Here is a 16,803-nt window from a genome sequence, read left to right on the forward strand (position 1 = left end):
AGTTCGGTCGGATATGTAAAAAACAAGTAAGTAAAACAATGCACAACTTACTTAATGGTAGGGAGCCAGAGAGACAGAGAGAGAGAGAGAGAGAGCGAGCGCGCACTTCTGTTGTGTGATCTTTGATGTTCACTCACTTAGCACGCGCATCATTTGGATTAAAACTAAATCGTAAAAATAAGACCACTTATAGGGGCATTCACTATAAACATCATTTATTTTCAACCTTAGGCAATACACGACTTTCTGGCGAAAGTGAAACTAACAGCCTGTGTGAAATGCGCTAGGTTGTACTACTGTCCTCTCATTCTGCATCAGTACAAATATGTGCACACGTTGCGCGTGTTTTGCTTGCTTGAGTGTTTCTGCATTATATGAGTGGCTTTGGAATATAAACCGCAGCACGTTTCAGATGAAAAAACGCGACTTCTATTTCTGAAAATATCACAGTTAGTAGATTTATAGCGAGTGGTTCCCTGCATACCCCCAGTGGTTCACAGCAAAGCGCGTGATTACAGTACTAAGCCGCTGCAATGGAGCAGCTCTAATGCTATTAATTGGTTATTTTGTTCTAGATACTTAATATGTCATGTGTACACACCATTAACTTAGCCGCTTCATCTGTATATTCAATTAAAATCTGATTAAATCTGAGAAAGAAAAAAAAAGAAAAGAAAAATAGCAAACTCAAATTTCTGAGCAATGCACGCATGCCTGGAAAGTCATACACACACATTGTATAATGTATAATGTTTTTTGATCATATACCGAATATTTAACGACTTAAATCGAACAAAAGAATGAAATCGTGTTTTAAATTTGTATTTATGCGACTAATTAAGCAAAGCAAACAGATTTTAAAAAATGGATTAGATCTGCCAAACTTAATGAATTTAACCAAAAATATAAGGTTTAAAATAAATTTAGACACAACTTCAAAATCGCGTAACTATCTGCTAATTTCAACTGCATTACAATTAAAAACAAAAACAAACAAAACACGATTATTCTGCCCAAATGTTAACGTCTCACTCTTATAAACAGCAGCTCACGCTGCGCAAGCGTTCCATGTGACGCGACTGACAGAACACGCCCCTTGACGTCACATAGCTGTCCATTTCAATGCCAGTTCGAAACAAACCTATTATTATTATTATTTCCCATTGAATCCAAATGAATTTTACAAGTGTTTTGCTGCACTTTGGTATATTTAAAAATCAACGTATAGTACCAAGAAACATATCTCACATAACGACGAGTGTTGCTACATTCGTCGATCAGAAAACAAATGTTATTGCACAAATACATACATTTGGCGGATTTAACTTCTAACGCAAACCGCAAAGAAAAGTTCAATATTTTCTAACGCTCTTTTTCCAACAACGCGGCAGAGGTGAAATCCGGACCAACCTAGACCGTGGCACGGGGAACATTTTCTAACACCCCTCTGAAACATAACCAAATTCATATAACGTTATACACTGAAACTGCAAAACATGGGCATGCGTTTGATGACATTTGCCGGTTCAACACCAAAACTTTTAGGTTAAATAAGATACGTCGCACAGTCAGGCCAGGACGCGCGCATATGACGCTTTGGACACACACACATACGCACGGCCAGCAGATTCAAAGTAACGACCAAATATCAAAGCAAACCACACCAGGCGCTCATAGAAATTAATACAGAGGCCAAATGCACGTAAACATTTATTTAGGGCAGCGTCTGCTGCTGCTCAACTTAATCTTTTGGCGCCATTTTAATGACGTGCTACATTTGCACCGGACCATCTGCATAAAGAGCTCGCGGAAATCCTGGCAAGCACTTGAACGTCCCTGCCTGTAAAACATATATGCTACAGCACAGCAAGAAAATGTAGTGTACCTACATAAGAAGGTCTTGCTGATCCTGCGCTGGCGTTTCTATGTGGCGCTTGCTCAGCGTTTTAGTCGCCGCCTCTCCTCCACACACACACACACAGTCTGGTGCACTATCCTTGTGGGGACTCTCCATAGGCGTAATGGTTTTTCTACTGTACAGACCGTATTTTCTATTGCCCTACACCAACCCTACCCCTAAACCTACCCCTCACAGAAAACTTTGTGCATTTTCAGATTTAAAAAAAACTTCATTCTGTGTGATTTATTAGCGTGTTTACCCGTGTGGACCACAATTTAGGTCCCCACCGTGACATGAGTCCCCATGAGTCTGTGTGTATTCAGGTGCGAGTCCCCACCAGAATAGAAAAACAGGTACACACACACACACACACACAGGGGCGTAGATTATGCGGGGGACGCGGGGGACATGTCCCCCCCACTTTTTATAAAAAGTAAATTCGTCCCCAGTTTACGTATGCGCGCCGCTGCTGTTCCTCATCCACCTGCAGGGGGAGCTAGTGCGCTCACGCACGAAAAGAGGATTATCATTATGATTTCCATGATATCCACATCTGTTTTGGAGACGATGACAGGGATTTGTTTTGTAAAGCTCCGGCTAAAACCTACTCATTGTTTAATATGAATCACTAGGAAACCTCTGTAAATAAAGATTTAATATTATGTCATCAGAATCAGAATCAGAATCAGAATGAGCTTTATTGCCAGGTACAGGGACGGATTATGACGCAGCAGTGCCCTGGGCATAGACCGATTAAAGGCCCCCCTCGGTTGAAATTGCGTTCCTTTTTTATTTGAAACGTTCCCAAACATGTTAAATTTATGATAAAATATCACGATTCTCAAATATAAATAAATACATTTCGCACCTTTATAGATCATGTTAGTTTATCTATAATGGGCTATGGGAAAAGTAGCCTAATATTAGTGTAATCTATTAACTAGCCTATACATAAAACCCGTCTTTTAACTTGTACCCGATATGGGTGTCACGTCCTAAAATATTTTCTATTAACTAGCCTATGCATAAAACCCGTCTTTTAACTTGTACCCGATATGGGTGTCACGTCCTAAAATATTTTTAATACGACTGACTTTGTATTTAACAAAAATTTAATAACAACATTGTAAGTTACTAATTATAACACTTTCATTGTCCATAAAGAGAGCAAAGAATATTTGCATTATCAAAGAACATTATCATTGATTTTAGTCAAGCCAGAGTTCAAGCACGCTCAAAAACTCCCGTTATAATCGCTGAAGCTATTTACACTGTGAAATGAATCTCTTACTTACATCGTACACACATCTGCACTTTGTTTCTGATGTGAGAATTCGCCAGAGAGCAGAATTCAGTCGGCGTCAGCGAGCGCGCGCACTGAACAAAACACGGGCTTTTCAGCGATGACTCATCTGAACGCCTCTGATTGGCCATTGCATTCATAAGCTCAACAGAATCGTGTGTGATTGGTTATAATGCGCGTCTGGGTCTGCACCAGCTAAAACGCGAATGCAGATTTGAATTTGGCAGCTGATGTTGTGCTACACTAAACGTTCTAATGACACTGGTGTGATCGTATCAAATATAAAAAAAATATTATTCTGCCATTTTTTGTCTTTTGGAAGCTGCATTCAAAATACACTTTGCTTAAAATCCTGAGGGGGCATGGTTGAAATCGCGTTCCTGGAGGAGCAGTATTTCGGCTGGGCCCCCCTCTGGTCTAGTGCCCTGGGCACGTGCCCAGTAGGCCCGTGCGTTAATCCGTCCCTGGCCAGATATGTTTACACATACGAGGAATTTGTTTTCGTGACAGAAGCTTCCACAGTGTAACAGAATGACAGTGACAGAACAAAAAAACACAGATAATAAAAAATTAAACAAGTAAATAAGGAATAAAAATATAAAAATCGACAATTGTATGTGCAGGTATATTACAATAGACCGTTGTATGTACAGGTACTGTATATTATGTGCAAATTTGAGGTGTAGACTGAGTATGTGTGTTAGATAAATAAGTGTATGAGTGAATAAATAGTGTGTGTTCCACAGTTATTGTTAAGTGTTCATGAGATGGATTGCCTGAGAGAAGAAACTGTTCCTGTGTCTGGTCGTTCTGGTGCTCAGTGCTCTGTAGCGTCGACCAGATGGCAACAGTTCAAAGAGGGAGTGTGCTGGATGTGAGGGGTCCAGAGTGATTCTGCCAGCCCTTTTGCTCACTCTGGATAAGTACAGTTCTTGGAGAGAAGGGAGGGTTGTACCAATGATTCGCTCAGCAGTCCGGACTACCCTCTGTAGTCTTCCGAGGTCAGATTTGGTATCTGAGCTGAACCAGACAGTTATTGAAGTGCAGAGGATGGATCACAACTACTAATCAGAAGTAGGTTCAAATATGTAATGCATTTTAAATATCAGTCCAGTCTAAATAATCTCAGTTACGAAATTACGAATCCATTTGAGTTGTTTACTTGTTTGTAAGCAGGTGAGATGCATCATGAACATCTTGCACTTTTGATGAAAGGTACAAAATACCAAAGATGGAAATCACATTGAGATCACTTCACAACAAAATACTTTGGTCATTGTTTCCTTTTATTTGATTTTTTTCAGTGGACAAGTATAAATGTGTGGCACAACATCACGGGTGGTGCAAGGTTTTCACAAAAAAACAAACAAATAATAAACGAAAAAATTAAGAGGCATTTTTTCTATAGAAGGATGGTAAATTAATTGTATTAGGACTATTTGATACAAAAATCGTATTGTTGAAATGGAATGAGGCCAGGAGTTGATATTCAGACTTTCTTTAGCTAAAAATCAACTACTGCTATTTTATGTATGGATTTTGTGTACATTTTTAGTAGAATGTTTTTTTCTGTTAGTTCAACAAATAACCACTAGGGGTCACACTTAACCATATGTCAAGACGACAGTGCATAGATACGCAAGACGGGATAGAGGGAGGAGCTTATTTTGACACCACCGGCCAATCCAAAACAGCTCTTTATCCCACCCCTTCTCAGACTACATCTGGTAGGCCTCAGGAGTCAAACTCACAAATAACTAAACCTAATTTGTACTAAAATTGGTCTTTTGAAGGAATCGTAAGGATCAGGAGTGGGCTCACTCTGTGTTTGAGAAAAAAACTGCTTTATTACTTTACAAACGAGGCCAAGGTGGAACAACAGATGTCTGACATGTGCATGAATATGATTACTGACTGTCTGCAGATAAGGCAGAAGGGTTCTGATTACTAACAATGATTACATTAATACACTTGTGCATATTCATTTGAGTGCCAAAATAGCATCGTATGATTTTCCGGTCCGACAGACCTGCACATCTCTGAATCCTGCTTCGGTGAGCAGATGTGTATAATGAGAGGGTGGATGCTCTTTCCCTTCTGTCTGCACCAGCATGTTCAGAGAAAACATCTGAACCATAGTTGGACCACGGCTGTTCTCAAACAACAGTGCCTCTGCGATCAGAACGCCTCCACCTAGAAAGAGATGACAAAGATAAAAGGGCAAGTCAGATGCTTTGAAAGCTATCATTTTAGGGCCACTTATTAATATTATTGACCAGGTAATGACATCTTTTCTCACCTGGATGACATGCTGTATGAATCTTCTTCAGTAGTTTGAGATTTTTTTCCTCCTTCCAGTCATGAATGATCCGGGCCAGAATGTATAAATCTGCAGGAGGGATTTCTCCTTCAAAAAAGTCCCCTACAAATACAAAACGACATATACCTAATTGCTTTAAAGATCAGAAATGCCATTACGAATTTTCAAATTTGTTTTTATCTTATTTCATTTAACTTATATATCATCATGCACGTCATTGTTAGTTTTATACTGCCGTTGAAAAGTTTGGGGTTGGTAAGATTTTCTAATGTTATTGAAAGAAGACACCTATGCTCACCAAGGCTGCATTTATTTGATCAAAAAGTAAAACAGTGATATTGTGAAATATTACAATTTCAAATAAAATTTCCATTTTAATCTATTTTAAAATGTAATTTATTCCTGTGATGGCAAAGCTGAATTTTCAGCATTACTCCAGTCTTTAGTGTCACATGACATGAGCCTGTGTGAGTTCAGATAAATATAAATAAGTTGTAAATAAGTATAAATGTTATAAATAAAAATCTATTGCAATGTATAAGTCTAATAATGCATCCTTGCTGAATAAAATTATCTTTTGAAAAAACAAACAAACAAAAAAAACTTACTGACCCCAAACTTTTGAAAGGTAGTTTATTTATTTATTACAGTGTTTACCAGTTTCTGTTTATTTAATTCTCTTAGTTAATGTGCTACTGTAACTGGTATAATAAAAAAATGCCTAACAGCACTGAATTTATCAGCAGTGTTATTGCCATCAAGTGTTTAATGTGTTCATGTTTAATACAGATGGTTTTATGATATATTATTTATAAGAAACTAAAACATTAATTTGAGGCCATTTTTGAGTATTTTAGTTTGACTCTTTCCCAGTTATTTTAGTTTTTAATTATATTTTAGTTAATAAAAAAGTTTCTATTTCAGGTTTCATTAACTATAATAACACTAAAAACTTAAAATATTCTGTGGTCAGGGCAGCCATTAGACTGCTTGTTGTTTTCGACAAGTTCAGAAGGAAAGAGAATCGGTCAAATGCAAACCATTAACAATGTTACGATGCGTCATTACGCACCCTCTTGAAAACAGATGGTGTCGTCTTGCTGGGCGAAATGCTGCTGAGCAGTCTGGACCACAGCTGGGAGATCCAGCACCGTGACAGTGGAGGAAGGATACTCTTTAGCCAACTCTCGCGCTAATGCACCAGAGCAGCCTGCAAAGCATCTCAAAATAACATAACTTGCAAATCTACTACTTGCACATTTTGTAGAAAAATTTTTTTCTACAATTATGAGCTTTTTATTTTTAGCTCAAATAATTCAATTCATATTTCGTAAGGAAAGAGTCAAAACAACATTTATACTCACCTCCCAGATCTATGACGGTCTTGAAGTTAGTAAGATCGAAAGCTGTCACTATGTCATGGCCGTCAATGACCCACGTAGAGTTCATCAGTCCCATGAATTTCAGCATCTCCTCTTCTGACCTGAAACAAAACATTGCCACCAGTGTCAACAGATAGATTTCAGTTTGAATGGTTTACGGTCACTTTTGATCATTTTAAAGCATCTTTGTTAAATAAAAGTATTAATTTCTTGACAATAAAAATCTGGAAAACAATACAAAGATTTTAATTACTGATATTTTTGAGTAGGATTTTTTTCTGTGCCATTTTTGGACTAAAACTACATGCACTACATTTCTCCAGGAGAAACACAATGCTAAAGGTATTATGAATAACATCGGCACATGAATATCAGATTTTTGGTAAAAAATGAATGAATATCAGATTTTTGGTTAAGCATAAGCAAAACATGCACACTGGTGTCAACATAAAGATCTTTTCCTCATGAATTCAGGCAAAAATTACACTTATTTGTACTCCTTGATAACATACAAACTTACCCTAATAATAAAAAACATTATGGGTATACATTTAATAAAATTGTTATTATTAACAAAAATGAATTCACATCTCCACATAATCCCATGCACCGAAATTACTAGAGCGTGAGATGCGTTCACACACACACACACACACACATCATCATCATCATCATCACAAAAACCCCAAAGATTCCAAAACACACATACAATAACACAAGTCATTCTTTCACGATCACATACACACTATAGCACACACACCACCCCTCCAGACGTGGGAAGGGCCGGTCATAAAGCCTCAAATTTGAATTGGTTTAAAATCCATGACCTAGAATTACACAGCACCAAAAGCTAAGCGCTTAAGACTGCAACACTGGAGTCAAAGAAAGGACTTTTAATCTAGTGACGTCTAGGGACAACAAAAACATTCACCCAAACGGTACTGCTATTATAACTGATCACACAAACCTGTATATGGCAGAGAAGATCTCTTCAGATGGGAGGCCAAAAGTTTTCTCATTCTGGTTCTTTCCTTCCCTGAAAGGTTTTCAGATATATTGATTATACTGTTTTTTTTTTTACCCAATAAATACATATGATTTCTAAACTGTTTAGTTTTAAGAAGGTCAGGCTTTTCTTTTTCATTGATCACAAATCCTGATGTGTCTGAAAATCACTACAATCAAACATTTATCACAGAAGAAGGATTTTAAAGTGTTTCTCAGACATTAATGGATGATGAAAACAGTGATGCCTACCTAACAGCGTCTACCAGATTGTTCCAGAGTGGGTAGATGGTCTGAGAGTTATAAATGATCAGATCATGTAGAGATTTTGGGCTAGTCTTGGCCAGGTATAGATTAGCAACATCTGTACTGCTGTAAAAAGCTACGATAGAAAACAAGAGTAAAAGTTTGGAGACTTGGTGAATAGTTTAATAATAACCTAGACACAATAGATAGATGATTTTATGAACAAACAGATTTTGACATTTATCGCCTTTACATTACAGAGCAATCAAGGTAACTTCCAGATATTTGTGGAATATAATATATATATTTATAGGAATATAAAATAGTTTAGCAGCTCACCTGTACCCTGTACCACTTCCACGTCCACAATCTCAATGGCAACCAGAACATCCAGTAAACGCTCTATACCATCTTCACTGGTGCCAAGCTTCTGTGCCACTTCAACTGCACTCATGGGCTTTTGGGATTGGAGGAGAAGGTCAAACACCCCTAATTCACAAGCTGAAAATATTGCCTGGAGGAGAGCAGGGATTCAGGAAATTTAAATAAAAATGTCAGTGAGAACATCTTATGTTATTTATGTGTTTGTCATGTCTTTTAAAGGGTAAAATGCATCTTAAGCTGCAAAAACATTTAATGCATTTTCTAATTGAATGAATATGTTTGCATTTCATATCAGTCATTTTCACAAAAATTATGCAATTCTCTCTCTTGTTTTCCTTCTTGTTAGGATATTTTAATTAGACAACAAGGCAACATTTTGATTACTGATATACTATGACTAAATAAGACTTTTGCGGTGTGATTTTTTTGGACTAATACTGCAGCCACTATATTTCCCCAGGAAAAACCCAAAGTTGAAGTAATATTGTGATATATTATTACAAAAAAAAGTTTCCTGTTTTTAGATATTATTCAATGTAATTTATTTCTGTGAGCCGAATTTTCAGCAGCCATTACTCCAGTCTTCAGTCTCACATGATTCTTTAGAAATCATTCTAATATGCTGATTCGGTGCTCCATAAACATTTCCCATTATCAATTTTTAATACTGCTTCATATTTTTGTTGAAACAGTGATACATTTTTTAGGATTCTTTGACAAATAGAAAGTTCAAAAGAACAGTATTTATTTTAAATAGAAATCTTTTGTAAAATTATACATTTGTCACGGTCACGTTTGATCAATTTAATACATCCTTGCTGAATAGAAGTATTTTTATTTCTTTTAAAAAATCTGGAAAACAAGACAAATATTTTGATGTTTTTGTAAAAGAATTCTAGTGAATTCTACAGTTCATGCAGCATCCTTTCTGGGTCTTGTGTGATAAAGTCTTGAGTCATCTCAGTGTTTGACTCAGTGGCGTTTAATAAGTTATAGGCCTGTCCTGCTGGAGGTAAAATCAGCCCTGGTGGCCACAGAGGTAAATAAGACACAAGCGGGGACATGCCACAAATAATAGATGCTCTCACATAAAACATTTACTCATAATCCAACAATAAATGTCATGTGTGGTATACACATTGTTAAAATGGTCTGCTAAACATACCTGAGGTGATTCCACATCACATAGGAAGTAGCACAGAAGTACTGATTGATATTCATGCACTCATTTTGATAACAACTAAATTATTGAGACTATAAGGAATTCAGTATGAGTCTCACAGAGATATAGAATAAAACACAAACCTTGGAGATCCTGAATCCATTGAAATATTCCAAGAGCTTAAAAGGATAGTCCAGTTCACTCTGGGATAAATGCTCAGCCATGGTGAGAAACGTCCCTACTGTTAAAGTCAAGCTCACCATCAGCTCCAACTTACAGTATAATGGAACTCAACTGTCAGACCCTCTTGACAAGTGAATGTGAAATATCAAAATATTAGAAGTTATTGTTAGAAGATCCGAAAATCCTTGATTTTACACTTTAACCACTTACCCTGTGCAGTACCTTTTCTGAGAAAAAAAAATCATAAAGACAAGTACAGAAAATGCTATAAAACATCTTATGTTCCGTTAACGCTTTAAAAAATATGGACGACTGAAAATACACCAGAGCTGAAGGCATCATCAAATTCTTGTCTAGACTAACCCAAAAAAGAACATTTTAAGCATTTATGCATTTTATATTTATATTACCAACCTGTATGCATTTTCCCTCTCAAATTGGTTCATCTGAACCCGTGGTTCACACACTTTCACACAACCGGCCGGTCACAGTGAAACAATGTATTGTGTAACCAACCACAAAATCATTCATGCAATCTCCCCACGAGAACATGCACTACAGATATACACGATGATAACGCATTGACCACAGTGTTGTCAAAATAACACGAGTGGATCGCAGATATTTTGTATAAAGCTGCAAGATATCGACATATGCAGAATCTAAAACCTGCTTCCACAACTCTATGTTTAAGCACTGTAGTGTTTATAAAGTTCAAGAAAACCAAACTTACCCAACAAAAAAACGCCTGTCTTAAATGCAGTCCTGTTCTAGACAATTCTACTGCAAATTCGACACATCTCATGCAAAAGAAGCAGCGTTCGCGAAATGAAATTCGAAAGAATCACGCTATGCCCATGTTCTGCATAGCAATGTCCGATTTCTGAACCTAGTGTTCTTTTAAGTCGAATCCTTTCGGTTAATTTGAAAAACCAGTTCACAGTTTGAACGATTAATTCACGACTGAATCGGTCCAAGCGGCTCCGACTGACCCATTTGACTGAAAACCAAAATACACATAATAAGATACATAAGTGCCTACATATGGCTTTACTGGAACGCTTCAGAGCAGGTACTTTGACACGCTGGAAGAATCGCTGGAATTTTGAACCGAACTGTAGGCAAGAACCGATTCGCGGAAATGACTCGGACATCCCATCACCGGTACATACCTCAGAGGACCATTAGGGATTCAGTGACATCTGGCGGTTAATGGCGAACTATTTCAATCTCTATGCTGTTGTGTTTTGTCATTTTTGTTTAATAAACAAAATAAATATAAATGAAGTCCTTAATGAAATCATCTTCCAGGAAGTGATTATTTATAGTGAGAAGACAACACTACTAACATAGCATTAGCAATGGGTATCAAAAGTCTGAGCAAAGTCTGATGTAGCCCACCCCTTTATAAAAAATAAATATTTAAAACCAACACAGACATATTCATTTTTTTAAGATACAAAGTTCATAACTGGGAGGGCTGAATTACATAGTCTGAGCTGTGAAACTGTAAACTAAATCAGTTTCATTGCTGATTGTGTAAATGGGGTGCGAGGCGCACATTATTGATAAATTACCTTGAGTAAATTGTTTTCAGCTCTAATAAGATCGTGTGACATTTCACACTGATATATCATGCTTAAAATTATAAGTCTGCAAGTCAATAAAAATTATCTGGACAAACTATTGCTATTACTCTATGCTACATTTTTGCATATGCACTCTCAGTATTTATAACTGGAACATGACAAATACCTCAACCAACCACAAATTTCCTCCCTTATTCCTTCACATCATTCACAGCTAAATGCTGTATGGAAGTACAAACTTTTAACTAGTCCAAAACTCCCAATAAAAACTGGTAGAATGACACGATCCATAGAGGTAAATTTAGTAAACAAATTAGCCTAGTGGTTTCTCAACACATCTTACATTTCAGAAGTTAGTCCCCGCTTCAACTTTTATAGTTTGTTTTTTTTAATAATACCCTTTGTGAGAGACAATGCCTATTTTTGCACTTAAGATGACACAACAGATGGGCAGAAGATAACAGTAGTTATTAACCAAATGTATTTATTTCTGCAACAACACGTTCACGTCCTCCCCGCTACCCAGCACACACACACACACACATCCTTGCAAACTCCATTTAAATACATGACGTGAGAGCCAGCATTACCTCACTGTTTGCTGCACATGCTTTAATAAAATGATACACATATTTACAGAATCCACAATTTTGGAATTTTGCCTCATCCCCCTCCCCTCAGCAAAGACAAAATATTCTTCCAAACTCATAGTTCCCCTCTCCAGAAGAAGAACAAAACATAACACCTAACGGTGGATTTGAAAATTACCCACAATTAAAAATAAATTCAGCAGAGAAAACAAAAACAAAAAAAAAGAGGGGAAAAAGAGATGGAAACAGAGAAAGAGCAATGGATCTTTTGGCCAGCACAACACAGCAGTGCATGGAGTTTAATAACAGCGCAGATATGGCAGTAACACTGAAATAGCTCATAAAGTCTATATACAAGGTCACGATAATGGTGGTCGAGCCTCTTGTGTGGAATCCGCTCACAGACACGAGCACACCTCATCATACGAACTGTGAGGAAATGGAGGGGAAAGATGCCTTGGCTTTTGAAAAACCTCCTAAGAGTATATATTGTGGAAAGGGCAGAGCAGAACATGTTTTATCTTTGCGTTTTCTCCCTCTAGTTTTCATGCCTGTATCTTTCTACATCTCTTGACTATTCTGAAGTAGAATTAAATGGAAATAAGGCACAATAACTATGCTGACTGTTTCATTAACAGGGGAAAGGAGAGTTCTGTTGACCGATGAGCAGACAAGCTTATACTACCGAACTGATCTTCCCTTTGCATCCCAACCAGCTGTTCAGATTTACACAGTTCAAATAAAACAACAGTTTTATGGCGAGAATGCTAACGGATACCCTCTGCCCCACAAACATTTCCCATCCCGAATGATTTACAATCACATTGTGACAAAAATCGCTACACACTAGTGGTGCACACAATACAAAAATTGCTAAGAGCACCCACTCACCCCAGACCCTCCCAACCTTTGGACTGATTGGCTGATGGCAGACAATCTGGCTTTTGGATTGGTTACCATATTCATTCGACATACTTTGATTTAAAATGACAACGTTCTCAGTCGACGAATAAGCATGAGATTTAAATGCTTGAGAAGTATATGAGATCTGTGTTGTGGTACAATAATCACACGCACAAAAACAACAACAAAAAATATCACTTAAATGGGGGGGGGGTCTCTTCTCTTAATGAAAAGAGACCCCAGTTGCGTTTTTTAACCTGTTGTGTACTGAACTCCAGGCATCTGCCCCGTTCTATGTGTGTGACCTTTGAAGTCATGAACAGTGAAGTCCCCAATGAAAATTAAGTGAGTGTGTATGTGTGTATTCAGTGTTTTGTCCTTCCTCCTTTTTATTTATCTCTCCACATTGTCAGTCCAAGTCTGAACACGCAAATGTGCAGGATGCTATAAAAGCCTCAGGTGCGTTTCACTTTCCATTGGACTGTAGGGTTTAGGGTTTAGACTGTATGACTGATGATTTAGGGTGCAGGACTGGTGGTTTATGGTATAAAGTAGTGTTTGATGGTATTTATGGTATAAATTGAATGCTTAGGTAGGACAGGAAGATTGAGGGGGCAAGGAGCTGGATTAAGGAGAAGGTATCAAGAACAGACAAGAAGAGTACAGGAAACTCTGACAGGCTATTGGTCTGTTTTGGTAGAAGAACAGTCAGAACAGCAGGGGGCTTTTAGACAGACGCGTTTATCTCTGTGGTGGAGCAGTAGTGGGGACACGGTACAACCAAGGTAAAGGGCAGATCTGAGGGGGTTTTCTTGCTGGGGTTAACTATTCTGGATGGTGGCCTTCTCAGTCCTGGCCTTCAGCTGCTGTGATGTATCAGCAGATCATTCGTGTTTTTGATGATCCTTCATGTCCTCTTCATCTGTGTACTCAGACGGCTCATCTCCCGGCTTCAACAAACGACCAACGTAGTCATATTTCTCTGAGAGAGAGGAACAATTGGAAAAAGAATGAATAAAACAATTTTAAAATTAAATTGCATTTATGTTATTTCTTGGTCATGCATATTGTGTGTATATTTATCTTGTGCACAAACTTTTGGAAGGACTCTTATTTGGACATTGAACTTTGGTAGTAACAACCAGGGAGAAGTTAGCATGGACCTATTAGCCTCTTTTGGCTGTAAAACATCATCTGGCTGCAAAGACCATCTTTCTCCAGCAGTGTTATTTTTAACTAAAACAAAACTAAAACTGTTAAAAAGCATTTTTTTGTTATTTGAAATAAAGCTTAAAGCTGCAGTCCGTAAGTTTTGCCTCTTTGTCGCCATCTCTGTTTGAAAACCTGGAATTGCAGCTGGGTGCGTAATTATCTAGCTTGCGTGGGTTGTGAGTCGACACGGCTCCAGCGCGGATGAATCTAATGTTCTGAAGAGTATGTGTGGCAGATATTTACTGTACTTCGCAATCACAGATTCTAGCCTACGTCTTGGAATATGACCCAAATAAGAATTTTCACTGGATATTGTCATCTGAACAAGCAACAAGTCTGCCACGTTTGTTCTGACCAACTGAGGAAATAAGCATTACCATAAATCTCGCTACCAATGGTGATTAAATCTAAAGATCGGTTAGCTCATATCACATCAGATCATTTTTAACCAAAAATAGTTACGGACTGCAGCTTTAAATAAAATAAAATAAATATTAATAAATATTAAATGAAAAGTTAAAAAAGAAAATTAGAAATGTAGCTTTGCCAACTAACGAAAATAATTTAATTTGAAGTACTAATTTTACCTAAACCTAATAAAAATTAGCACATATCAAAATTATTTCAAGCAAAAACAGAAAAATATAAAAAAGGCAAATTCAAAATATGAATAAAAACTATATTATAAAAACAACACTGTCGCCTTTGACAGCCATTGAAAAAAAAAAAATATATATATACAGTGGTGTGAAAAAGTGTTGGCCCCCTTCCTGATTTCTTATTTTTTTGCATGTTTGTTTAAAATCCAGACATCATTGGCAATGTTATTGTTTTAGTTATGCAAACAAAAACTCATTTTATTTGTTGTTTGTTGATTTTAAATGTAAAACTTGGTGAAATGATTTGTGTGTCAGTACTTTTTGAACATTTCCAGCACATTTTAACAATACCGTGATAATACCGATAACCGTGATCATTTTGGTCACTATAATCGTGATTAGAAATTTTCATACCGTTACATCCCTACCTCTGACTAAGCCAGGTTTAGGCCATAGTTCAATTAGGACATTTAAGTATCTTTTAGAAACGTTCCTTAGAAAAAAACATTACTGGTGTGCATCTTGAGACAAAACAATGGCACTGATATATTTTAAGATATGTTAGTGCAAGTTTCTTTCAGTTAAAACAGCTCAGACATGCTTTTAAGTCTGGGACTAGGCTTAAGCCTCGTCTGTGAAACCGGGGGAAATCTTTCAGACACTGTTAGATTTTTTTGGGCATATTATGCATTTCCTTTCTGAACTCAAAGTAGAATTCTCCTGCTTACCCATGAACTGCATCTCCCATTCTCGAACACTTTCCATCTGTACAGCATTCAGGTCTGAAAGATCATCGTACTCATCTCGTAATGCATCCTTCTCCAGGCAGAATGTTGCCAAACCCCGAGAAGCATCACGTCCCGCAAAGATCCCGTAGGGGCCCTCTGGAACAACAGACATATTGTGAGCATTAAGGTCAGCAATACAAATGTAGGAACTTCTGCACATCATAGATGTAGGAACCAGAACTGAAAATACAATATTGCCAGGTATTAATCAATTATTGTCTGATCTAATAAATTAGTGAAATTAAAACAACAACAGCAACTATGCATTAAACAAAACATAATTTAACTTCAACTGAAGTTAAAATTAACCTAAATGTCCTTCCCACATTTCCCAAATATTAAAATTTTAAAAAAGTTAAATTAAATAAAAAATAAATTAACTTTTAATAATTATTGTCTAAAGTAAAATAATGAAGGTAAAGTATGCAAAGTGTTTAAAATAATAACAGCACTTTAGGGCTGTGCAAAAAATCGAATGCGATTTTCATGCGCATCTCGTCAGTAAAGATGGTGATTAGTAGTAAATCTCCAGCACGTGCATTCAGATCGCCTGCGATTTTGAACGTGATTTTGTGTAGCTTGTCAGTGAACTACGGCTCTGTGTAGTAAATGCCGCTCCATCTGAATGCACGTGCTGGAGATTTACTACTAATCACCAGAAGCGGCTTTACTGACGAGATTCGCATGAAAATCGCATTCGATTTTTTGCCCAGCTCTACAGCACTTATATAATTCTTTATAATAATGAATAAACAATAATTAACAATTACAACTAACAATAATTAGTATTAATTATCATCACTACTATTATTATTTTAAGCAGTAGTATTAATAATAATAATTTATAATATAAATAATTTTATGCAAAAAATCCTTCGCCTGATAAAAGTTGGAAGAACCCAGCTGAAATGCAATCAAAACAAAACTCTGCTGTGAACCTACTAAAAGAAAACAGTTGTGGAGTCAGTGGCTCAGACAATCCCAGACAAGCTGGAGTGTCGTCTCAAAAACAACCAAACAGCTGAGATGAATGGAGCCGCTCAGGCAAACCAGAGAAATGCAGGTAAACAAACAGCTACTCCAAAACAGCTGTGAGAGATTCTGTGAACACACAGCACCGAGTAAGGAAATGAATGTGATAGGGCTGGACAATAATTCAATATCAATATGTATCGCGATATAATTTTTTTCAATAACGGTGATATGATTTTTAAACACATTTCCGATATTTCGATAT

The 16,803-nt window shown here is 37.0% G+C and overlaps 3 protein-coding genes across 5 annotated transcripts in view; all 3 read right to left on the bottom strand.

Moving 5' to 3' along the window:
* LOC107654844 (protein Jade-1-like) overlaps positions 1-1,975 on the bottom strand; it is an 11,908-nt gene extending 9,933 nt beyond the window's left edge. For 2 of the 3 annotated variants that reach the window (XM_016442115.1, XM_016442113.1), the window contains exon 1: positions 1,890-1,975. The gene's annotated coding sequence lies outside the window, so the exon portion shown is untranslated. Of the gene's footprint in view, positions 1-1,885 lie in introns of all 3 variants that reach the window. The other variant, XM_016442114.1, reaches the window with a different exon arrangement.
* A 2,522-nt stretch (positions 1,976-4,497) lies between these two features.
* Positions 4,498-11,037, bottom strand: LOC107654826 (acetylserotonin O-methyltransferase-like). The gene is made up of 9 exons (XM_016442076.1): positions 10,928-11,037; positions 9,846-9,943; positions 8,496-8,670; positions 8,163-8,292; positions 7,873-7,941; positions 6,888-7,006; positions 6,596-6,733; positions 5,503-5,625; positions 4,498-5,396 (listed from the first exon to the last, which is right to left on the bottom strand). The coding sequence occupies exons 2-9, from the start codon at positions 9,924-9,926 to the stop codon at positions 5,185-5,187; spliced, it is 1,047 nt and encodes a 348-aa protein (XP_016297562.1). The 5' UTR covers positions 9,927-9,943; positions 10,928-11,037; the 3' UTR covers positions 4,498-5,184.
* A 904-nt stretch (positions 11,038-11,941) lies between these two features.
* Positions 11,942-16,803, bottom strand: part of LOC107654846 (membrane-associated progesterone receptor component 2-like) — an 8,653-nt gene continuing 3,791 nt past the window's right edge. The window contains exons 2-3 of the mRNA XM_016442116.1: positions 15,507-15,662; positions 11,942-13,949 (exon numbers count right to left, since the gene is read on the bottom strand). Coding sequence (XP_016297602.1) covers positions 13,852-13,949; positions 15,507-15,662 — 254 coding nt within the window. The 3' untranslated portion in view covers positions 11,942-13,851. The remainder of the gene's footprint in view (positions 13,950-15,506; positions 15,663-16,803) is intronic.

Source organism: Sinocyclocheilus anshuiensis, unplaced genomic scaffold (genome assembly GCF_001515605.1).
Source record: "Sinocyclocheilus anshuiensis isolate Anshui unplaced genomic scaffold, SAMN03320099.WGS_v1.1 scaffold335, whole genome shotgun sequence".
NCBI lineage: Eukaryota > Metazoa > Chordata > Actinopteri > Cypriniformes > Cyprinidae > Sinocyclocheilus > Sinocyclocheilus anshuiensis.